This window comes from Schistocerca serialis, chromosome 7 (genome assembly GCF_023864345.2).
Source record: "Schistocerca serialis cubense isolate TAMUIC-IGC-003099 chromosome 7, iqSchSeri2.2, whole genome shotgun sequence".
NCBI classification, from domain to species: domain Eukaryota; kingdom Metazoa; phylum Arthropoda; class Insecta; order Orthoptera; family Acrididae; genus Schistocerca; species Schistocerca serialis.
In genome coordinates, this window is record NC_064644.1 from 529,373,099 (window position 1) to 529,396,490 (window position 23,392).

General features: G+C 38.3%; 1 protein-coding gene across 1 annotated transcript in view; it reads left to right on the forward strand.

The window, feature by feature from the left end:
* LOC126413208 (modular serine protease-like) overlaps positions 1-23,392 on the forward strand; it is a 201,043-nt gene that overhangs the window by 122,469 nt on the left and 55,182 nt on the right. Inside the window, exon 7 of the mRNA XM_050083105.1 lies at positions 14,930-15,036. Within this exon, the coding sequence (XP_049939062.1) occupies positions 14,930-15,036 (107 nt within the window). The remainder of the gene's footprint in view (positions 1-14,929; positions 15,037-23,392) is intronic.

Genomic DNA, 23,392 nt, shown 5'->3' on the forward strand with positions numbered 1-23,392 from the left:
CAAAAGCCTTTGACTGGGTGAACCTCTCATTATTACTTCACAAACTGAAGAGCTATAGGATCAAAGATACTGCATTACAGTGGTTCAACTCTTATCTGACAGAGAGGAAACAGTTATTTTAACATCAAACTCAGTTAACTACCACTCCGAATAGAAAACAATTTCCTAAGGAGTTGCACAGGGTTCAAGACTGTGTCTTACCTGTTTTTGTTGTATATGAATAATTTACCATTAAATGTTGATGCTCATTCAGTCTTGTTCACAGATGACACCTCAGTCCTGATAGAAAATGATACAAGAGAAAAGATTCCAGATAGTATAGAAAATGTTCTGGGGAAACTGGAGTCCTGGTTGGACTAAAGCTCAATGTCAATAAGACCCAGATAATACAATTTGTCTCTAAATTGTCAGCAATATTATGTCCTGTACAAATAGCCCGTACTAATCAACTGATGACAGAAGCGAGCCGTGTGAAATTCTTGGGTATATAGATTCCCTGGTAAATAAATTAAATTCTCTAGCTTTTGCAATCTTTATTTTATCTGTTGCCACACATATGGACACAAGAAAGACAGTCTACCACAGTTATTTTTAATCTGTTATTCAGTATGGGATAATTTTCTGGGGAAACTCTAGGAACAGCACAAGGCTACCAATTCTTCAGAAGAAAATCATTAGAAACATGTGTGCTGCCCACAAAAATTAGTCATGTTGTCCATTGTCCAAGAAATCAAAAGTACTAACAAGTACTTCAGTGTACATTTTTGAAATTTTGATTTTTGTATATAATATTCAACATAATCTTGAAAAGTTACGTTTTAAGCATAGCTATGGTACTCATCACAAGGAAACCTTCAAATTTCCCTCACATCATGTAAACCTTTATGCTCAGACACCACTGTACATGGGTTAAAAATAAATAACAAATGAAAAGGAAGAAACATATTGACAATGGACCTTGGTTTGCTGAAAAGTTTACTCCAAAATATTTTAATAGAGAAATGTTACTACACCATTGAAGAATTCATTGAAGACAGTCTGACATTTTGAACAATAAAAATCTGTGGCTAATATTGCAATGTTGTCTGTGTACAACAAAGGAAATTGGTAAACTGTTAATTTATAGTAAATATTGTAGTGTTGTATTTATTGGTATTATCCTTAAAATAGTGTAAAAATAATTTCTGTAAATCATTTTACATTATATTTTTGCTAAGTGTGACATGTTTCCTGTACAAGAGATCATATGACCTGTACAATGTATGTAGTGAGACTAATAAATCACAACTACATTTACATTACTCGTAATACACACAGATCTTGACTTTTTCAGTACATAGATAGCTGACAGTATTCTGGGCAAAGTGTTGTAAATGTTTTGTTTGAAGTAATAGATAAAATCAACTGCTAAGTACTCTTAGGAACAGCAGTGGTTCTTGGCAAAAAATAGCCATTTTCTCCTAATATACACATACTGCTAGAAAGTTATCTAGAAGTTATTCCCATAATTATCAATGTGAGTAAACTAGCGTTGTCAAATGTAGTCAGTATACTTTAAAGACATACCCAGCAGTGTCTGTTTCTGTATACTAATGTGTAACCAGATTCATTTCATATCTCCTAAGGCTCTTCTCCAGGATGAGTTTTAGGGAATTTGCCTAAAAAAAGGGAAAACTTGTTCATCAATGAAGTTTATTTTCTTGTTTCTTTACTTCCATCTGAATCATCTCTGGTACGTTAAAGCATTAATAGTCATTTTCTTTGTTCGAAATATGCAAAAGCACTATGATTTGAAATACTAGATCCACATATTTTGTTAGAACCCTATGGTATACTGGATCCAGAAAAATTTCTCCAAAGATGCATATTCCACTCATAACATCGACATTTGTGTCTTTCCTAATTTAGATATGTTGAAAGCCAATAGTACATACAAGAAGAAAACTCTGATCAGAATATTTTTCAGTCTAGAGCTTGCTCTATGGCCATTGTGTCTGCTATAAATATTGATTCATTCTGAAGCAGGGGATATGACCATTCTGCGTGAAGGTCAGGACAAAAGAAGGAATTTGTCAGCATGTAGTTTTTCACTTAATTTTGCATGTTAAGTGAATATTTTAATTGCATCTGGCCACTGAATTTGCTCTGTTGTTAGGAACATGGTGCTTATGTTTAACGTTTCACATTGAGGGAGCAGATGTAGATTGTGTGGACTGAGTAACCAAAAGAAAGAAATTTCAATGTACTGATTAGTCCAGTCAGTTGAATGCTGGGGTCATTCCTGTTTAGTGGATATTATTCAAAAGTGCAAATTTTATTTCACTAGAGAAATGCAAATGATCTATAAAGCACCTGTAGGGTACTCTATTTCTAGACATTTGGGAACTCTAGAGTTATCAACCATGAACTAGCATTGAACATGGAGAGGCATTTCTAGTGCATCCAACAGATTATCATTGTTTGGTGTGGGCTGCTTCACTTTGATCAGTATTTTAATCCACAGATACTGTATTTTGTCCAATTTTGTGAATGCTAAATTTGTTGTGTCTGTGGTATAAGATAAATATCATGAGAGGAGAGGATGTGTTTTCTACTAATATTGGCCACCACCAGCAAACGTTTATTGCATGTACAGGCTCAGAAAAGTCTGATGTGAGCATAGCACAAGTCACAGATTAGTCCCAAAATTTGCGCTGTTGAGGTTACTGATATTGTATGGTCTCCCAGCATCATTTTTGGAACAAGATGCTACATGTATTGGGAAGTAAGCTCCACTGTTTCCACTTGTACTGTTAACACAATTTGTATCATCCAGTCATAAAGTATTAAGACAGCAAAATCTAAGTTATGGCAGGTTTTCTGAAGACACACAACCTTTAATTAGAGGCATGTAGTTATTCATACTAGAAATGTTTAACAGTTGGTGGGGGAGAAGTTTGTTTCACAAGAGATGTGCTCTATTGGGCTGAAGATCAACCCTTGCAGGGGACATTTTAATATTATATATGGCCCACCATCCCATTATCGGACCGAAAGTATGCCCATTAAGTGTGGATCAGCCCATAGATACGAATGAAGAAGACATTTGGAATTTTCAGAGTAAAAAGCTTATATATCAGTACAAGGATTTGGATGATACTATATGCTGCTGAGATATTAAAGAAGATTGCAGTTAGGAAACTGCCCTGGACAAATACAACCAAGATGTCAAGCAGTGCAGAAACATCCAAATTGTCATATCAACCTCTCAAAATTATTGGTATTCTGTTAAAAGGCAAAAATAATTATGAAGATGAACTGACAAGATCCAGAGAGGGCTATAAAGCCTGTGGGGAAGTTCCAGCTATATTGTACTGTAAGACACAAACAACATGGCCACAATGAAGCGAAGTATATTCTTTTTCCACATCCAAGTGAACAATAGTTAAGAATGGATACAAACACAGAAACAATCCAGGTACTGGTACAAGCAGTTGCTGACAAAAAGTACAATCAGAATATGAGGGGGAATGACAGTTGCGTTGTGCTTATAAAGAGAAAGGCTGCAGTATCCAGTCTGGTGGATGCCATGCCATGCCATGCCATGTGGTCCTCTACAAGTGGCCTCTGGTGATAGGCCTGCGCAGACACAATTACCATTGACAGCATATTTGAAGTGCAGCATGCTGGTGGCCTAGTACCATGACATGTATTATAGTATTATGAACAAGGTTGTAGCATCTGCTATATGTTATTCAGTGCAACTTATCTGGCTCAGTTGTTATGAGACACAGCTATCAATAGCCCATCTGGAAAGTTAATGTGTACATTTATGGGCTGGAGTGGTGTTGTATTCATAGTGAAAAAGGTTCCATTGATTGCTAGTATTTTAGTTTCATGGATGAATAAGGCAATGTCACCCATCCTGTCAGTCGTGTGTTTTCAAAATATATTGTATGTGTATAATACAACATGGGAGTTGGTGATTACAGAGAAATAGTTTCAGCCCATGTTTGAAGGACGAGTGTTTTACATTGTGTGAAGCATGTTCTCCATCAGATCTCACTGCTTGTGAATTACATTGGATAATTTAAATCTCATTTGTCACCTTGAAGGTGAAGGAATGACATTTTGATCCTGTTTTTCTCAATACTGAAACAAGATGCATATATGTGAATGTAGACTTACCCATCATTTACTGTTCATAAAATCTATCAGGTTTCCATCTGGGTGGGTGCACTGAAATAGCACAGTTCTTCAGAGAGTCACTCTAGTCATCTTCTGATGAAATGTTTAGATTGTATGGGTACCCCTTATACACATATCAGAAAAAATTTTCCATCACCCCAGTTCCCAGAACTCCTCAATATAAACGTTGACTGTGGATATTGTATCACAGACACAGTCCCTTTGACTGTTCAGAGATGTCACTAAACCCATCCAAAGATGTAGACAACCATGCATGAGCAGCGCCTATTAGACTGAGGGGTTCCGACAGCCAATCAGTTCCAGTCATTCCACCGGGAAGGATATACACTGCTTGTGTTGTCTGTAGTTCAACCATGCCTAGACAGTCAATACCATGGTTCGATCATCTCCACATTGTTACTTTGTGCCAGGAAGGGATCTCAACAAGAGAAGTGTCCAGGCTTCTCAGAGCGAACCAAAGCGATGTTTTTCAGACATTGAGGACATACAAGAATGACAGGAACTGTCGATGACACCTGGCTCAGGCCACCCAAGAGCTACTACTGCTGTGGATAACTGCTGCCTATGGATTATGACTCAGAGGAGCCCTGACAGCAACACCACCATGTTGAGTAATGCTTTTTGTGCAACCACAGGACTTTGTGTTAAGACTCAAACTGTGCGCAACAGGCTGCACGATGCGCAACTTCACTTTTCACATCCATGGCGAGGTCCATCTTTGCAACCACGACACCATGCAGTGTGGTACAGATGGGCCCAACAACATGCCAAATGGACTGCTCAGGATTGGCATCATGTTCTCTTCACCGATGAGTGTCACATATGCCTTCAACCAGATGTTTGTCGGAGACATGTTTGGAAGCAGCCCGGTCAGGCTGACCACCTTAGACACACTGTCCAGCGAGTGCAGCAATGTGGTTTCCTGCTGTTTTGGGGTGGCATTATGTGGGGCCAATGTATGCCACTGGTGGTCATGGAAGACACCGTAACGGCTGTATGATACGTGAATGCCATCCTCCAACTGATACTGCCACCATATTGGCAGCATATTGGCGAGGCATTCTTCTTCATGTACGACAATTCACACCCCCCATCATGCACATCTTGTGAATGACTTCCTTCAGGATGATGACATCGCTCGACTACAGTGGCCAGCATGTTCTTCAGACATGAACCCTATTGAACAAGCCTGGGATAGATTGAAAAGGGCCGTTTATGGATGATGTGACCCACCAACCACACTGAGGGATCTACGCCGAATTGCCGTTGAGGAGTGGGACAATCTGGACCAAGAATGCCTTGATGAACTTGTGGATAGTGCATAGTATACAGGCATGCGTCAATACAAGAGGATATTCTACTGGGTATTAGAGGTACTTGTATGTGCAGCAATCTGGACCACCATCTCTGAAGGTCTCACTGCATGTTGGTACAATGTGCAATGTGTTGTTTTCATGAGAAATAAAAATGGCGGAAATGATGTTTATGTTGATCTCTATTCCAATTTTCTGTACAGGTTCCAGAACTCAGGACCGAGGTGATTGCAAAACTTTTTGGGTGTGTCTATATACCTGAGCAGCAGCTGTCCCTTCTTATCCATCCCCAGTTGCGGAGTTGGGCAACCCATAGTGGGGGTTGCAAAACGCTATTAGGCTCTTGGTGCATTTAGTCTTCCCCTCAGATATGTGAAGTGTCAATTATTGGGTGGGTTCTTGGCATTTAGCTGCTAGTGCATGGTTCCATGCCGAAATTAGCTGGTAGTCCTCATTCCTGTTAACAACATTGTCATGGAGCCTTACCTGAAATGATTCCTTGATTATGCTCTTCCAGAAGCCAATATCTTAAAAACGTATTAGTTTTCTAAAATGTCCTTGATTGAGGCTGTGTTTTGCTTATTTACTTGCTATACATGCCTGGTATTTCCAAATACCAGGTATGTTTAGGAACCCATAATGCTGCATGCAACAAATTAGGTGTGTGTGTCTAAGAGATATAGATGTGACAATCTTGTCAACAGGTATGACACCTACCAGCTAAGTTCAGCATAGAGCCCTGAACTGGTAGCTGCACCATATTTTACGGACTATAAGATGAACACCAAGAAAAACAAAATGAGGATAGTGAAATGTAGTCAAATTAAATCAGGTGATGCGGAGGGAGTTAGATTGGGAAATGAGACACTTAAAGTAGTAGATAAATTTTGCTGCTTGGGGAACAAAATAACTGATGATGGTTGGAGTAGAGAGGATGTAAAATGTAGACTGGCAATGACAAGGAAAGCGATACTGAAGAAGAGAAATCTGTTAACATCGAGTATAGATTTAAGTGTCAGGAAGTCATTTCTGAAAGTATTTGTATGGAGTGAAGCAACATACGGAAGTGAAACATGGACGATAAATATTTTAGACAAGAAGAGAATAGAAGCTTTTGAAATGTGGTGCTGCAGAAGAATGCTGAAGATTAGATGGGTGGATCACATAACTAATGACAAGGTATCGAATGGGGAAAAAGGAAATTTGTGGCACAACTTGACTAGGAGGGATCAGTTGCTAGGGCATGTTCTGAGGCATCAAAGGATCACCAATTTAGTATTGAAAGGTAGTGTGGAGGATAAAAATTGTAGAGGGAGACAAAGGGATGAATACACTGAGCAGGTTCAGAAGGATGTAGGTTGCAGTAGTTACTCAGAGATGAAGAAGCTTGCGCAGGATAGAGTAGCATGGAGAGCTGCATCAAACCAGTCTGTAGACTGAAGACCACAGCAACAACAAGACATACTTTGTTCTTTGGAAAATTGCCTCTAAAATTCAGGTGCATCATATACTCTAAGTTAATATAAAAATGTCCAATGTTTTATTTAAAATTCCTGACAGTCTTAAAAATGGCCACATATTCAATGCCACAGGAAACCTATCTCTATCTGACAACACTGCATTCAGCTGGAAGTAGCAGTGCACTGATACGATGAATATAAGTTGCAGGGATTCACAAGGTTGCAAACACCATCTCCCTCCTGCCTTGCCATCACAAACCAAGAACACTGTCTAGCATATGATGCACCATTGCAGTGAACATGAATTGAAAGCGATTTGTTTTATCAGTCAGGAAAATATTTTTCTTAGTAGCTAGTTTCTTCATGGAAAAAATAAAAGGTATTCATACGATGCCGGCTAAAACATTGAAACTAATAGCTATGCAGAAGAATGTGGAAACAGAGCAGCTGATTAGCATTTCGGGCTTCCACCAATGGAAAAAAACCTTCACAATTTGCAGGCTAGTAAACAAGAAATGAAGAAAAAAAAAAGAGGAACATTAAATGTGCACTCGTGGTCGTGCGGTAGCGTTCTCGCTTCCCGCACCCGGGTTCCCGGGTTCCTGGGTTCGATTCCTGGTGGGGTCAGAGATTTTCTCTGCCTCGTGATGACTGGGTGTTGTGTGATGTCCTTAGGTTAGTCAGGTTTAAGTAGTTTTAAGTTCTAGGGGACTGATGACCATAGATGTTAAGTCCCATAGTGCTCAGAGCCATTTGAACCATTAAATGTACAAATAGAGTACTAAATGCAAAATGACCAAAACTAGAAGATGACATTTTGAAATGGATTCAAGGACATTGTCTAAGCCGCATTGGAATTGATACAAAAATGATTCAAGTGAACTCTCATAAGCTAGCGCTGCAGTGGAACTTAATAGACTTCAAGGGTGGAGTTGGTTTGTGAAGCATCATTGACTTAGCATGCAAATGAAAGAGGAAATATATCTGAAAATGCCACAAGAGTATTATTATTCAACATCAAAAGAAAACCAGTGTGGAAGTAAGCCATATAGCGAATATGGATGAAACTCCTCTGATATTTGATGTACCGAGTAACAGAACTGTTGCCAAGAAACGTGTTAGAACTATAAAAACAAGTAGACATGAAAAAATACACTACACTGTTGTCCTTTCATGTTGTGCTGATAGTATTAAACTTAATTCAATGAACGTTTTCAAGCACAAAACATAGCCAAAGCCTTCTGAAATACAACCATGTGGTGGTATTCACATGCATGCAGAGCTTGAAGTTATTCTGGGAGGACTTATTCACATTTGCAACATCTTGATGTCTCAATAAATAAAACATTTAAAGTGTGTATTAGAGAAGAAAGGAACAAATGGATGACAAATGAAACCCAACATGAACTCGTGCCGAAAGGAACTTTAAAATGACCTACAGTCAAACAAGTGTTATCATTGGATAAAACAGTCATGGTCTAGAGAGAGACAAGGCATTGTTGTTAAATCTTTCAAGAAGTGCAGCATAAGTAACATTCTTGATGGAAGTAAATACCACCTTATATCTTAGGTGGAGGAGGAAGGAGGAGGAGGAGGAGGGAAGATGAAGTTTTGTGAGGATTTTAAAGGTCACTTCAGTTTTAAAAACTAAGAATTTTTTTTAGTCTGGCTTTGCAATGTAATAATGAAAACAGTAAAAACATTATTTTTTAAAAAATTGCTTCGAAATGAAAGTGCATCTTATAGTCTGTAGCATTTTATCAATATACGGTAGGCCATGAATGCACCCAGTAGTTCATGCTTTGAGTGTCTGGGCAAGACTGAAAGCACCGAGAGTTGAATGGCAGTCCATGCCCACTGGCACAGGTCGCTGAACTCCACCTGTGCCTGCACACTCATCACACCTCACCAGAAGATGATGAGTGACACTCTCCAAAACGTTGTGGAATTTCAACACTGTCATCTGGGTCAAAGCTTGAGAAGACATTGTCAAGAAAGCATATATCATCAAGTAGATCTTGGATGTTACACTGTGCCAAAGTATTGTTTCTTGTGTGCCCTGAACTTGACTGATTAGTGGAGACACTACCGAGAGGAATCGAGAATCGTGGAGAAGTTTAATGTTAAAATTTACAGAGCTTACTTTCCAAGATGAGTTGGGCAACATAGTATTAAACTAAATCCAGTGAATGTTTTCAAGCACAAAACAATGCCAAAGCCTTATGAAAAATGATGACAAAGAGAAAATCAGAAAAATTATGTGTCATACAGAGCTTTATTGACAACCATTTTTCCCATGTGCACTTTTTTTGTTCTTCTGTAATGACTTAAGCTTCTCACATAAACAATTATTACACAGTGTCATTTTCATTGCCACTGCTATGCAACTAGCACCACAACAAAACTGAGATGACCAAACTAACCTGTGACTTCTGCATTGATGGCAAAAGAGCTGTGTTGTGTTTCAGACAATTCCTGAATTGTACCAGAAGCAGTGAACTAAGCAGTGTCACATTTACTCTAAAATTAACCTTCATTTGTTACAATAAAACTTCGTCTTTACACTTAATAATAATAAACCCCGTGGAGGCCCGGGAAAAGAATAGGCCTCCGGTATGTTCTGCCAGCCATAAAAGGCGACTAAAAGAACAAACCACTAATAGGGCTAACCCCCCTTTTAGTGTGATTACTTGGTTCAGGACAGAACTAATGAAGCCTTGGACAAGTGCTGTCATGGTCGGGGACGATGCTTGAACCCTATGCCCGTCCACAATGGTAACGACACTGCTAGCCACATGGAAAATGATTTAAATCCAAATAGAGGTGTTTTGCAGGATATGCTTCCTGCAACCACTCTAGAAGGAAAACAAAGACAGAGGATGAGATGGTCAGATGAAGTTAACCGACACCCCATGTTCTGTTATTACCAAGCAACAAACTTAGGAACCAACACAACTGGATACAGATCACAAGTGTACACAACATTTATTACCAGATACCCAGAATTAAAACTTTTAACAACAATGTCTAGCTGATCAGATTCGTGTAATAATAAAAAATAACAGGATACCCCAGTCAGAATTAGAAAACATCAAACAACAAGTACAACAAATACTGGAACAAAATAATGTGCAATCAGAAGAAGAAGAAAATACAGTAATGGACTCAAACATCCCAGAACAAAAAAACAAAGAACAACACGCGTCAATTAAACAATCAGAGGGAAATGAAATCTTAAGACAGCCACCAGAACAAGCACAAATAGAACGCGAAGTGACACACATGTTAGATATAGAAGAAAAATTTCAGCTGGCATATATAGAATACAAAGACACAAATACAGACATTAGACCATTCTTGCATAGACCACCAAATAACCCACAAGTCGTAACAACAATAACAACTATCAACACAATCATACACAACAAAATAAATGAAAATACAACTATGGAAGAGTTACAACTACTGGTTTATATAGGAGCACTCACTACACTAAATATACACACTAGGCAGAGATCAGAACCAACCAACACACAGAAGAAACCCACAAAACCAGCATGGCAACACAGGCTACAGACCAGAATAGAAAAACTGAGAAAAGACATCAGACAGCTAACACAATTTATAAGAAATTAAATTACTGACAAAAAACGAAAAAGGTTAGGTAAAATCTCACAACAAGAAGCAATAGAGCAATTAGATGAAAAGAAGCAGAAATTACAAGCAATGGCCAAATGACGTAGGAGATACAAAAAAAGTGAAAATAGAAGGAAACAAAACCAAACATTCAACACAAACCAAAAGAAATTTTACCAGACAATAGATAACACACACATTAAAATAGACAATCCACCAAACATAACAGACATGGAACACTTCTGGAGCAACATATGGTCAAACCCGGTACAACATAACAGGCATGCACGGTGGATACAAGCAGAAACAGATACGTACAAGATGATACCACAAATGCCTGAAGTGATAATTTTGCAACATGAAGTCGCCCAAGCAATTAATTCTACTCATAATTGGAAAGCCCCTGGAAAAGATAAAATAGCAAATTTCTGGCTAAAGAAATTCACCTCAACACATTCACATCTAACTAAATTATTTAACAATATAATAGAGGGAAACATTCCACGTGGGAAAAATATATTTAAAAACAAAGATGATGTGACTTACCATACGAAAGCGCTGGCAGGTCGATAGAAACACAAACAGACACATACATACACACAAAATTCAAGCTTTCGCAACAGACTGTTGCCTCATCAGGAAAGAGGGAAGGAGAGGGAAAGACGAAAGGAAGTGGGTTTTAAGGGAGAGGGTAAGGAGTCATTCCAATGCCGGGAGTGGGTATACACTCGCGCGCACACACACACACACATATCCATCCACACATATACAGACACAAGCAGACATATTGGTCTTTAAATATGTCTGCTTGTGTCTGTATATGTGTGGATGGATATGTGTGTGTGTGCGAGTGTATACCCGTCCTTTTTTCCCCCTAAGGTAAGTCTTTCCGCTCCCGGGATTGGAATGACTCCTTACCCTCTCGCTTAAAACCCACTTCCTTTTGTCTTTCCCTCTCCTTCCCTCTTTCCTGATGAGGCAACAGTCTGTTGCGAAAGCTTGAATTTTGTATGTATATATGTGTCTGTTTGTGTTTCTATCGACCTGCCAGCGCTTTCGTATGGTAAGTCACGTCATCTTTGTTTTTAAATAAATTATTTAACAGTTACATTGCAGACCCATACACATTCCCTGATACACTTACACATGGAATAACTTATCTGAAACCTAAAGATCAAGCAGACACAGCAAACCCAGCTAAATATCGCCCCATAACATGCCTACCAACAATATACAAAATATTAACTTCAGTCATTACACAGAAATTAATGACACATACAACACAGAACAAAATTATAAATGAAGAACAAAAAGGCTGTTGCAAAGGAGCACGAGGATGTAAAGAGCAACGGATAATAGATGCAGAGGTGACATATCAAGCTAAAACTAAACAAAGGTCGCTACACTATGCATACACTATGCATACATTGATTACCAAAAAGCCTTTGATAGTGTACCCCACTCATGGTTACTACAAATATTGGAAATATACAAAGTAGATCCTAAATTGATACAGTTCCTAAACATAGTAATGAAAAATTGGAAAACCACACTTAATATCCAAACAAATTCAAATAATATCACATCACAGCCAATACAGATTAAGTGTGGAATATATCAAGGAGATTAATTAAGTCCTTTCTGGTTCTGCCTTGCTCTGAACCCACTATCCAACATGCTAAATAATACAAATTATGGTTACAATATTACTGGAACATACCCACACAAAATCACACATTTGCTATACATGGATGATCTAAAACTACTGGCAGCAACAAATCAACAACTCAACCAATTACTAAAGATAACAGAAGTATTCAGCAATGATATAAATATGGCTTTTGGAACAGACAAATGTAAGAAAAATAGCATAGTCAAGGGAAACACACTAAACAAGAAGATTACATATTGGATAACCACAGCGACTGCATAGAAGCGATGGAAAAAACAGATGCCTATAAATATCTAGGATACAGACAAAAAATAGGAATAGATAATACAAATATTAAAGAAGAACTAAAAGAAAAATATAGACAAAGACTAACAAAAATACTGAAAACAGAATTGACAGCAAGAAACAAGACAAAAGCTATAAATACTTATGCTATACCAATATTGACCTACTCATTTGGAGTAGTGAAATGGAGTAACACAGAGCTAGAAGCACTCAATACACTTATACGATCACAATGCCACAAATATAGAATACATCACATAAATTCAGCAACTGAAAGAGTCATATTAAGCAGAAAGGAAGGAGGAAGGGGATTTATCGACATAGAAAACCTACATTATGGACAGGTAGACAATTTAAGAAAATTCTTTATAGAACGAGCAGAAACTAGCAAAATTCACAAAGCAATCACTCATATAAATACATCGGCTACACCACTGCAATTTCATAACCACTTCTACAACCCTTTAGATCACATAACATCAACAGATACGAAGAAAGTAAATTGGAAAAAGAAAACACTACACGGGAAGCACCCGTATCATCTAACACAGCCACACATCGATCAAGATGCATCCAACACATGGCTAAGAAAAGGCAATATATACAGTGAGATGGAAGGATTCATGATTGCAATACAGGATCAAACAATAAACACCAGATATTACAGCAAGCATATTATTAAAGATCCCAATACCACAACAGATAAATGCAGACTTTGCAAACAACAAATAGAAACAGTAGATCACATCACAAGTGGATGTACAATACTAGCAAATACAGAATACCCCAGAAGACATGACAATGTAGCAAAAATAAAACATCAACAGCTTGCCTTACAACATAAACTTATAAAACTTGTTCCCACATACAAGTATGCACCACAAAATGTACTGGAGAACGATGAATACAAATTATACTGGAACAGAACCATTATAACAGATAAAACGACACCACATAACAAACCTGACATCATACTCACCAATAAAAAGAAGAAATTAACACAACTAATCGAAATATCCATACCCAATACAACAAATATACAAAAGAAAACAGGAGAAAAAATTGGAAAATACATCCAACTGGCTGAGGAAGTCAAGGACATGTGGCATCAGGATAAAGTTGACATTATACCAATTATTCTATCAACTACAGGAGTCATACCACACAATATCCACCAGTACATCAATGCAATACAGCTACATCCAAACTTATATATACAACTACAGAAATCTGTAATTATTGACACTTGTTCAATTACCCGAAAGTTCCTAAATGCAATGTAACATATACCGTACAGTTAAAAGTAAGTCACACTTGATGAAGGTCCGCGTCACTTTCCATTTTTAACCAGACTTAACGTCTGAGAAAGTAAAGAAATAATAATAATAGGCAATGTTGCTGCAAACTTATGTGGTTAGATTTCCTTCAGTTGCAATGAATAACACGATTTATCACTTTCAGTTTTATACAGGACTGCATTGCTAGTAGCAATGCCACAAAACTCTCTCTGTTTTCCCTTTTTTTTTATGTAAGTTCTGGTTAAACTTTTAAATTTCAGCAATTTTTTATTTAGATGCAGATGCTTTAAACTTTTCAAAGAGACATCTATTAATTTATGATTTTTGGAGTAATGTTCATGTATTTTGTGTAAATGTTTCTTGGATGGATATTAATGTAATTAGATTATTAAATTTATTTATAGAAACCACCACACATAAGTAAATGTTCAAATCTTGAAGTTTTGTTTAAAAAGTTACCATGTGAATAAAAATAAATCCATAATCCAAACAGTTTTTATCCATAGATTATGATGCTGTTCCATGTTGATTTGTATAAGTAGCTTCACATAGATATACAATAACTTCACAGCAAAATATTGTCTTTAACACATAATAATGTTAACCTTTCAAGAACTGATACAGAAGTGAACATTTTATTTATAACATTAATTCTTTTCATCACATCAGTATTCATAGAGATCTCAACAGTGTAATCCTGAATCTCTCCCAGGTGCTGGCCATTGGTTGACTATCTGTAATGATTACCCTGATGCACACCACATCTGTACATGACCACTGGATTGCACTGCCAGGAACGTCTGTGCCCCACATGTAACAAACACAAAATACACTACTTTAATAAATCAAACAATATTTACACAGTATACATTCAAATAACTAATTGTTGCTTACCTGATGTTGCTCATGTGGGGAAAGATGGTGTTGTTTCAGTTAATAAATTTGAAGCACTTGAAGCCTACTACAAGTTTTTGATGTTAGAGTATCCCATGAAATCACATAACTAAATACATTTTGTTATAGAATTTGTCTTGTATTAGGATTGCGAAGAATGCTACATGGTTACTGCTTTTACAGCTGCTCATTGTTTTACACAATCAACTAATCCTAAAGATTACATGATTGGAGCAGGCAAATACCACAGAGGCTGGGATATAAAGGATCCAATGGAGCAACGACTTGAAGTGAGTAAAAGTTCATTACATATTTGTATTCATTTTAGATAGTATAATTTTAAGTGGAGTGTAATCACAGGTGTCAAAGGTTTCTTACTTTAAGAGTACACACAAAAAAATTCCAGTACAGCATGTTGTTTAACTTTTAAATCTGAAGAGTAGATGGATAAATGTATATGCCTTGAAGAGCATGTGTAAAGGAGACACAGGCAGAAGAGATCAGTGTTGCACTACAAATACAGTCACTTTGGTTTGTGGAAATTTTTGTTCTGTGGAAGAGTGTGAGTTACTGTTAAAGGGATGTAGTTGCAATGTGAGTATTTTTTTATGAAAACTGTAATTTCAGAGTAATAAGGAAGCTTACCAAACAAAACATCAGTCTCCCTCAAAATGGAACACACTTGTTGCTTTCAAGCACTCTGGTTGATGCAGAATGGAACCAGGCAGTCATGTGACTGCTGTCGTAAGTCATGAGAGTGAAGTGGCATGTGTTTGTGTGTGGTGGGGGGGATGGGTTGCATGCACGTTCATACTAGCTTTGTGTACAGAATTGGTGCAGTAAGAATGTATCAACATGGAGACATCACTGAAAGCCGGAAGGGAGCTATCATGTTTAGACATCCCTGTGGCAGTACCATGGAACAAGTTGCCCAATTTTTTTAGTGTATGAACACAGACTGTCCAAAGTGTCTACATGGAATCCTATACCACTCAGATTCATGTCACCATGGTGTAACAACAGTGATTATTAAAAGATGGTAACTGACATGAGATATGGGAGGCTAGTGGACACCTTGTCAGTGACAGTTTCACACCTTACGGGAATTGCTGCTGCCGTTCTGGCTATAGTTCGATCTTTGATATTTTGGGGGGTGTTTTTTATACTATGACTTGGGCCCGCTGATTCAGATTACCTTGAACAGGAGACAGAATTGTTATTGTATGATTGTCAGTGACCAAGTCTTGCTGTTTTCTTCTACATCTTCATGATGAATATGCTGTGGTCGACTCTGTCTTCCAAATTGCCAACAGCCATGGTAACATGGCTGCTCATGTATGTTCCTTGCTGTTGGAACATGTACCTCGTCTGATGAATACTGATTGCAAACTGACTAGCCCACTAAATTGGATGACGATATTACTGTAGATGATGTCTGGGACTACTTGGAACAGTGGGTGGACTGTAGCAATCAACGTAAACACAATTTGTTTGCTCTAAAATTTATAATCACCAAACTGAATTAAGATGGTTCCATAGGATACACTAACATGGAGAGCAGCATGAAACCTGTCATTTGACCAAAGGCGGTGGTGGTGGCGGCAGCAGCAGCAGCAGCAGCAGCAGGAACAACAACAACAATAACAACAATGCTGTAGGTTGTATTCCATTATGTTAGTATGAGGTCTGCTGCAGGCAACTAACTCTTTGAGTAGTGTGCTTATAAAATAGTGAATTTTTATAGTGTTCCCAGCTATATTTTATTTCTAAGGAGTATACTGGGTGCTTGGCAATGACCATGCAAGCTAACATCAGATTTGAAACTTAAATATCTGTTCACTTTGTCCTTGGTTTCTTTGGGACTTTATTCTCTGACCTCACATTCCACTTGTGTATCTTTGCCCCTGTATACATTTCTGTCTTCAATTTCTATTGGATCAATATTTGCTGCTTCTAGATCCAGTTTGACTTGTGTGATCCATGGTATTTTTGATTTGACACCTTGTATTTATGTTAGAATTCTCTTGCAATGGAAAATCCAAGTTGGAATGTAACAATATTATGAGAATATGTTCTTAATATTGTTAAAATTCTCTTTGTGAGTGGTTTTGGTGATAACCATCTGCTGATATGTTTGACAGCTTCTCTATAGGTTTCCTAGAGTGTTGTCAACTTTGGGCTGAGAATTTTTCTCACGATTTTCCTTTCTCCCTTCACTATAATTTCCATGTCACTTTTTGTATGGAGTGTTAGTGTCTCACTTGCATACAGTATTTAAGGCTTGATTAGTGTGTCTGACTTTTGTGTGAAGGGACATGCATTTTTTTGTTATATACGTGCTGTGTCTTGCTGAACGCTCTCTTCATTTTTTGTGGTCGAGTCTTCTGTGTGATGTTTTCTCCTCCTGTAGGTTAAAGGATTTCACATACATACTTGAAGTGTGCATCTCTGTTTATTTTGCCACATTTTCTGTCTAATTTCTTATGTTTAATTTTGAGCAGAAAAATTCAGACTTCTTGAAAGACACTTACAGTCCAACTTGTTCCATGAATTCCTTTAGTACATATATTTGTTTGGTTGCTGTTGCTTCATTGTCTGATAGTATGGCCAGGTCATCTGCGAAAGCTAGGTTTGATATTTCTATTTTGTCTCGGCATCTTCCTAGTCATGTAGGTTTCCAGTGTGCTTGAGTTTTCAGCTCTTTTTCCCATTCCATCATTACTTTGTCCAGGAAGAAGTTGAATAATAGTGACAATAATCCGTCACCTTGACACACTCATGAAGGGATCAGAGATTTCACTCATGAATTTAACTTTCGATGTTGCATCAGCTAATGTCTGTCTGATTAATCGTAGTGTTTTAGGGTCGAGTCCCTGTTCTTCTAAGATGTTGAACAAGGATTGTCGGTCAAGAGAATCATACACTTACTTGAAATCTATGGTGATGCAAATGATTGGTGCATTCCTGATGGCCTTGTATTTTAGAACTGTTTCCAGTTGAGGATTTGTTCTGTGCATGAACAACTGGGGCAAAAGCCTACCTGGTATTCACTAATTTTGTGTTACAACTGTTCTTGTATTCTCTGGAGAAAGCGTGCTGAGAAAATTTTGTACGTGACTTGTAGCAGGGAGGTTCCTCTGCAGTTGTTCACATTCGTCTTATCTCCTTTCTTGTGCAGTGGATGGATAAGTGCACATTTCCAGTTCTCAAGAATTTTTTCTGTTTGCCAGATGGTAGAGATTATTCGCGTAAGCTTCTATAGTGACTTTGGTCCAAGGTTCTTTAGTAATTAGGCAATGAGGCCATAATAATCATCCAATTTTACAAAATCATAACTATTATGTTATTTGCGATATGTGCATGAACAATGTACTGTTGGAAAAAGCAAACTCTTGGGTTTTTACATGGTTCCTGATAGGTAGCAGCAGTGTGCACCCACTTCAGTTCTAGTAAAAATGGTGTCATGGTAACAGAAAGAGTTCTGTGTTCTATGTTTTGCACAGAGCAGGTCAGTAATAACTGTTCAGCATGACTTTCATATTTGGTATGGTGCGGAGCCTCCTAAAGCACAGAACATTAAATGTTGTGTAAAGGCAAATCACCATACTTTCCCCGAGTGTCTGACAGTTTTTTTAATATAATCCATTATGGAGTCGAGGTAGCAGTTGTCGTTATACTGGTTATCACTGTTAGCATTCAACTGTGATTCTTATACATATATTTTAACAACGCGTTTCAAGAGACAATGCTCTCATCATCAGGTTGTAAAGTCTATGTCATGAAATTAAACGGACTAAAAAGACAAAATACCATCACAAATAGTTGGGAAGTCCATAGAGTAAAACAGAATTAAAAGTATATTGGACTGTGGGTCCTCGTCTTACATTGAAGTTGTTGACACAAGTCGATGGCCGTCCCATAGTTACCAAGTATGCTGTCGCACTGTGCCGGCTCGAGAGCTGTTGTGGACTGACGTGCCTAGGTGTTGTGGCGTGGTTACAGCCGTGTGCTTGACGGTAATGCTATGCTATTGGGTGCCTTATTTCCTTATTGCATTGGTCTGCCATCGTTAGCCTCTCGCAACTCCGTCAGTGACATGCTACCAGTTTAAAGTCGCATACCTACCCTGAAATAATTCTAAAAACCCGCTAAAAAATCTCATTTCTTTAAAATTATCTTGTGCATTTAGAATATTGCTTTGTTTCTTTTCATGGATAGCTATCTCGAATTCCTCTAGTAAATCAAGTTTCCTCCCTTTCTTTTCTACATGCAATATTTCTACATTATCTTCTATGCTATTAAGGGGATGGCCTGTTTCATATATATGGTTTGCAACAGCTGATTTGTCATAAATTCCTAACCTGAATGCATCTTTATGTTCATTATACCGGATCGCGAATGATCTTCCTGTCTGCCCTATATATTTTGCATCACAAGTTCTGCACTGAATCTTATAAACTCCCGATCTTTCAAACTTATTTCTCTTCTTGCCAATATCGTGCTTAAGGCTATACCTCACTAGGTTATTAGTCTGAAAAGCTATTTTAACATCGTATGGCTCAAAAATATTTGCTGTCTTTTGTGAGACTGTTCCATAGTATGGCATCGTGATAATTTTCTCTTTCTCTCCATCAGGTTTTTTCTTTTTGCGCTTATTACTTTTCCATAACAGTTTTTTAACCATATCTATTCTGTAACCGTTATTCATCGCTATTCTCTTAATGGTATTAATTTCAGTCTCCCGATCTTTTTTGCTCATAGGTATATTGACTGCCCTATGCACGAGACTACGGAAAGCAGCTTCTTTATAAGCCTGCGGATGGCATGAATCATTCGGGATCATGGCATCAGTCATAGTTTGTTTTCTATAAACGGAGAACGCATGTTTGTTGCCCTGCTTTTTTATATTCCGGTCCAGGAACTGTAAACAATTGTCAGTCTCATACTCCATGGTAAATTCTATTTTGTTATGTGCGTCGTTGAACTTTTTTACTATTTCCTCAATGTCCTCACGGGAACCATCGACAAGTAACAGAATGTTGTCAACATAACATTTGTGATAAACAATTTTATCCATAATGTTATCGTCAGAATTTAGAACTTTATCTTCAAGGTCATTGATAAAAATGTCCGCCATAGTTCCTGAAATACTGGACCCCATGGCTAACCCATCGTCCTGAATATAAAATTTGCTACTAAACGTAAAATAATTAAAACTTGTAATGAGCTGTAGGAGTTCAATAAATTCAATTGTCTCTTGCATTGAAATTTTACCGTATTTAAGGAAATTTCTCTTAATGATTTCTATAGTTTCGTTAACCGGAACACTGGAGTATAAGTTCTTAACATCCAACGAAACCAAACAGGAAGTGTCAGTGACTGGCGTATCTTTAATTTCACCTATCATGGTCATGCTACCACGCACCGAATAGTTATTTTTATACACGTAAGTCTTTTTCAGAATTTGGTTCAACAATTTTGTTATTTTATATGCTGTACTATTTTGACCGTTAACAATCGGACGAACCGGATGCAGATCTTTATGTATCTTCACCTATGATCTTAATTTGGGGGCCGTTGGATTCATGATAACACATCTTCTTTTTTTGGCTTCTGTCAGCAGGAAGTGTGTGCGTTTAAGAACATTTTTTAGTTTAATTTGGCTGTTATGTCTTTCGGAATTTCCGTAATGCCATTTTCGACAAAAAACGCTAAGGTCTTTGAAACGTACTCCTCCTCTTTTAATATTACGGCCATATTCCCCTTATCCGCTTTCGTGGTAATTGCTTTCACTTCATTAAGTTTTTTAAGACACAGATGTCGAACGCATTAACTTTAGTTTCACAAGGAGTCTGCAGATATCAGTTTGCTGTGCAGCTCAACAGCTCGACATGCCCCCGATGTCCATCTGGTATGTGTTGCAGCAACATTTACCCGTGAAACCATACAAAATTCAACGACTGCAAGCCCTTCGTGAAAGTGACAAACAACATGTGGAACTCTGTGCTTTCATTCTTGGCAAGATGGAGGATGACAGTTTTCTTCCATGCTTAGTGTTTAGTGATGAGGCAACATTCCATTTAAATGGAAAGGTGAACCATCATAATGTGAGGGTATGGGGTACAGAACAACCACATGAAGTTGTATAACATGAGGGGTGCTATCAAAAATTTAATGTGTTTGTGCAGCTTCACGAGAAGAGGTGTATGGTCCAGGTTTCTTTGCCAAGAACAGGAAGTGCACATCTTGATATGCTTGAGAACTTTCTTTTCCCACAGTTGGAGACTGGTTCAAATTACTTCATTTACCAACAGGATGGGGCACTGATGCTCTGACATCTGGAAGTGTTGGAATTGTTAAATCGAAGGATTACTGAATGATGGATCGGTGACACTGGACCAAATGATTCAGCCTTACATTACTGGCCTCCAAGGTCACAGGACATGACTGTATTTGATTATTTCTTGGGGGGGTTTATAAAAGACGTCTTATGTGCCTCCATTACCAACAATGATAAATGAACTGAGGCTTTGCATAACAGCAACTGTGGAAGCTGTAACCAAAGATATGCTTGCTGCAGTGTGGGAACAATTTGAATACCACATTGACATATGCCATGCATCTCAAAGGAGGCATATTGAACATCTATGAGAAGTTATGGAAAAAAAAAATTTAAGTTACCCGTTCATGAAAAAACAAAATTCATTATATATGTTTATTTGTTTCACAGTTTTGCAGTGGGCAGACTTTACTGCCACAACCATGCACTTTGTTCAAGGACATAGTATGTGTTGATGATGTGGATAGAGGAGTTTATAAAGTTAGTGCTCGATATAAACATAAGTGTTCAACAGAAATGAGGAAAAGAAATACGCTTGTAAGATCTATCACCTGGCAATTGCAGTAAACTATGTTCACACAATAGTTCCACTTGACACTGTCCTGGAGAGTATACACTTCTCAGTGTCAAATGTGTTGACCGATTGCATGGCTGCAAGAGGACAATGTTTGTGTATTCAGAATGAATTTAACTTTCTTGATAATCATGGGTGCTGTATACTTTGCAGACATGATGAAGCAAAACTGGAAACAAATGTTGGGCGCCAGTCAAATTTCCATAAGTGTCAGTGTGTGTCACAGGGACTGGTGATCTTGGCTTGACCACCAGATTGTGAGGATGGTAAAAACCTCTACAAAAAACCTTCAATCTCAAGGTATGCTGTGCACTGATGACATACATGGCTGCTGTGGTGGAACAGTTGTCAGCGGGCAACCTCTGGGTAAACTGCCAAGCCTCAAATATATAAGGTTTACTCAGGCATGTGGAGCTCTGTCTAGGTGAACTTTTATTTCCCTAGCTGCTAGTGAGACTAAGATGAAACCCTTGAAATTCACTCCTCCACCTTCCAGTGGAAATGGTGGGCTGCCGGTAGGTACCAACATCCAGTCAAACAAGAGGACTCATGTAGCCAGTCCCATGATTTGTGGATTATACAGAGTTTGTCAGTCTCTAATAACAGTGCACGTACTGGTGGCCAGAATGTATTTCTTATAGTTGAATGGAAAGAGGGAAACTTTGGGAAAGTTTCACCTTTTACTTACAAAGGGAGTTAGAGGGCATTGCTGGAACTATAAAATCTGTCAAGTGCTTGCAAAATGGGACCCTTTTGGTAGGAGCTTCTAGTTCCCAACAATTGCAGAAGATTCAGAAACTTCAGTGTCTCAAGCAGTATTCAGTAGAAAGTGAACTGCACAGCTCCTTGAAATACAGCAAAGGTATTGTGACTTGCAGGGATCTTGTTGACATTTCCGTAGAAGAACTGAAAGGTGAGTATTCCCAGGAATGCATTTTTGATGTGCAAAACATAACTAAAAGGGTGGATGGTGATAGTGAAATCAGACTTATTTATAGTGACTTTCATCAGCATGAATCTTCCAGAGTACAAGTTAAGGCCAGTTTCCTTCACTTCAGCATGTAATATTATTTTCCCAACCCTTTGTGCTGTTTCACATGCTGTCACTTCGGGGGCGTACCACCTTAGGTTGTAAGGGAGAAGCCACTTGTGGCAAATGTGGTAAGGCTGCCTATGAAGGAGTTCATTGCTCATCTCCTCCAAAGTGAAACTGCTCTGGGACTTGCCCTGTCTGGAATAGGAACTGCAGGGCCTTCCTTGAAGAAAGGAAATTACAGGAGATCAAAACAGCTAAGAGTATGTTGTATGACGAGGCCAAAAAGATCTAAAAGGCCATGCAGCCCCCATAGTCTTCTACCCCCTTTGCATCTGTTCTTAAACAGCCAGTTCAAAAGACTGCTACTGCTACAAAAACGGAGGTTGCTAGTGTTAGCACTAGTACCTGCACTTGTCAATGCGCTTGTGCTGCTGCAGTTTCTTTGAAGCCTGTACCTCCTCCCAGAACATCCGCCAAGGCTGTGGCTGCTCCCTGCTGCTTCACAGTATCAGACTGGTCCACTGTCCAGTGCTGCTACCACCACCTCTGTGGCTGTGGCTCGAAATCCTTCCCAGGCAAAAGAAAAAAAAAAGTCTAAGAGAGACTCATCTGCCAATGGAGATGGGAAGTAAGCAGTCTGACAATGTTGATATTCCTCTCCAGGACATCTCCCACGGCTCATTTACAGTGGTGATG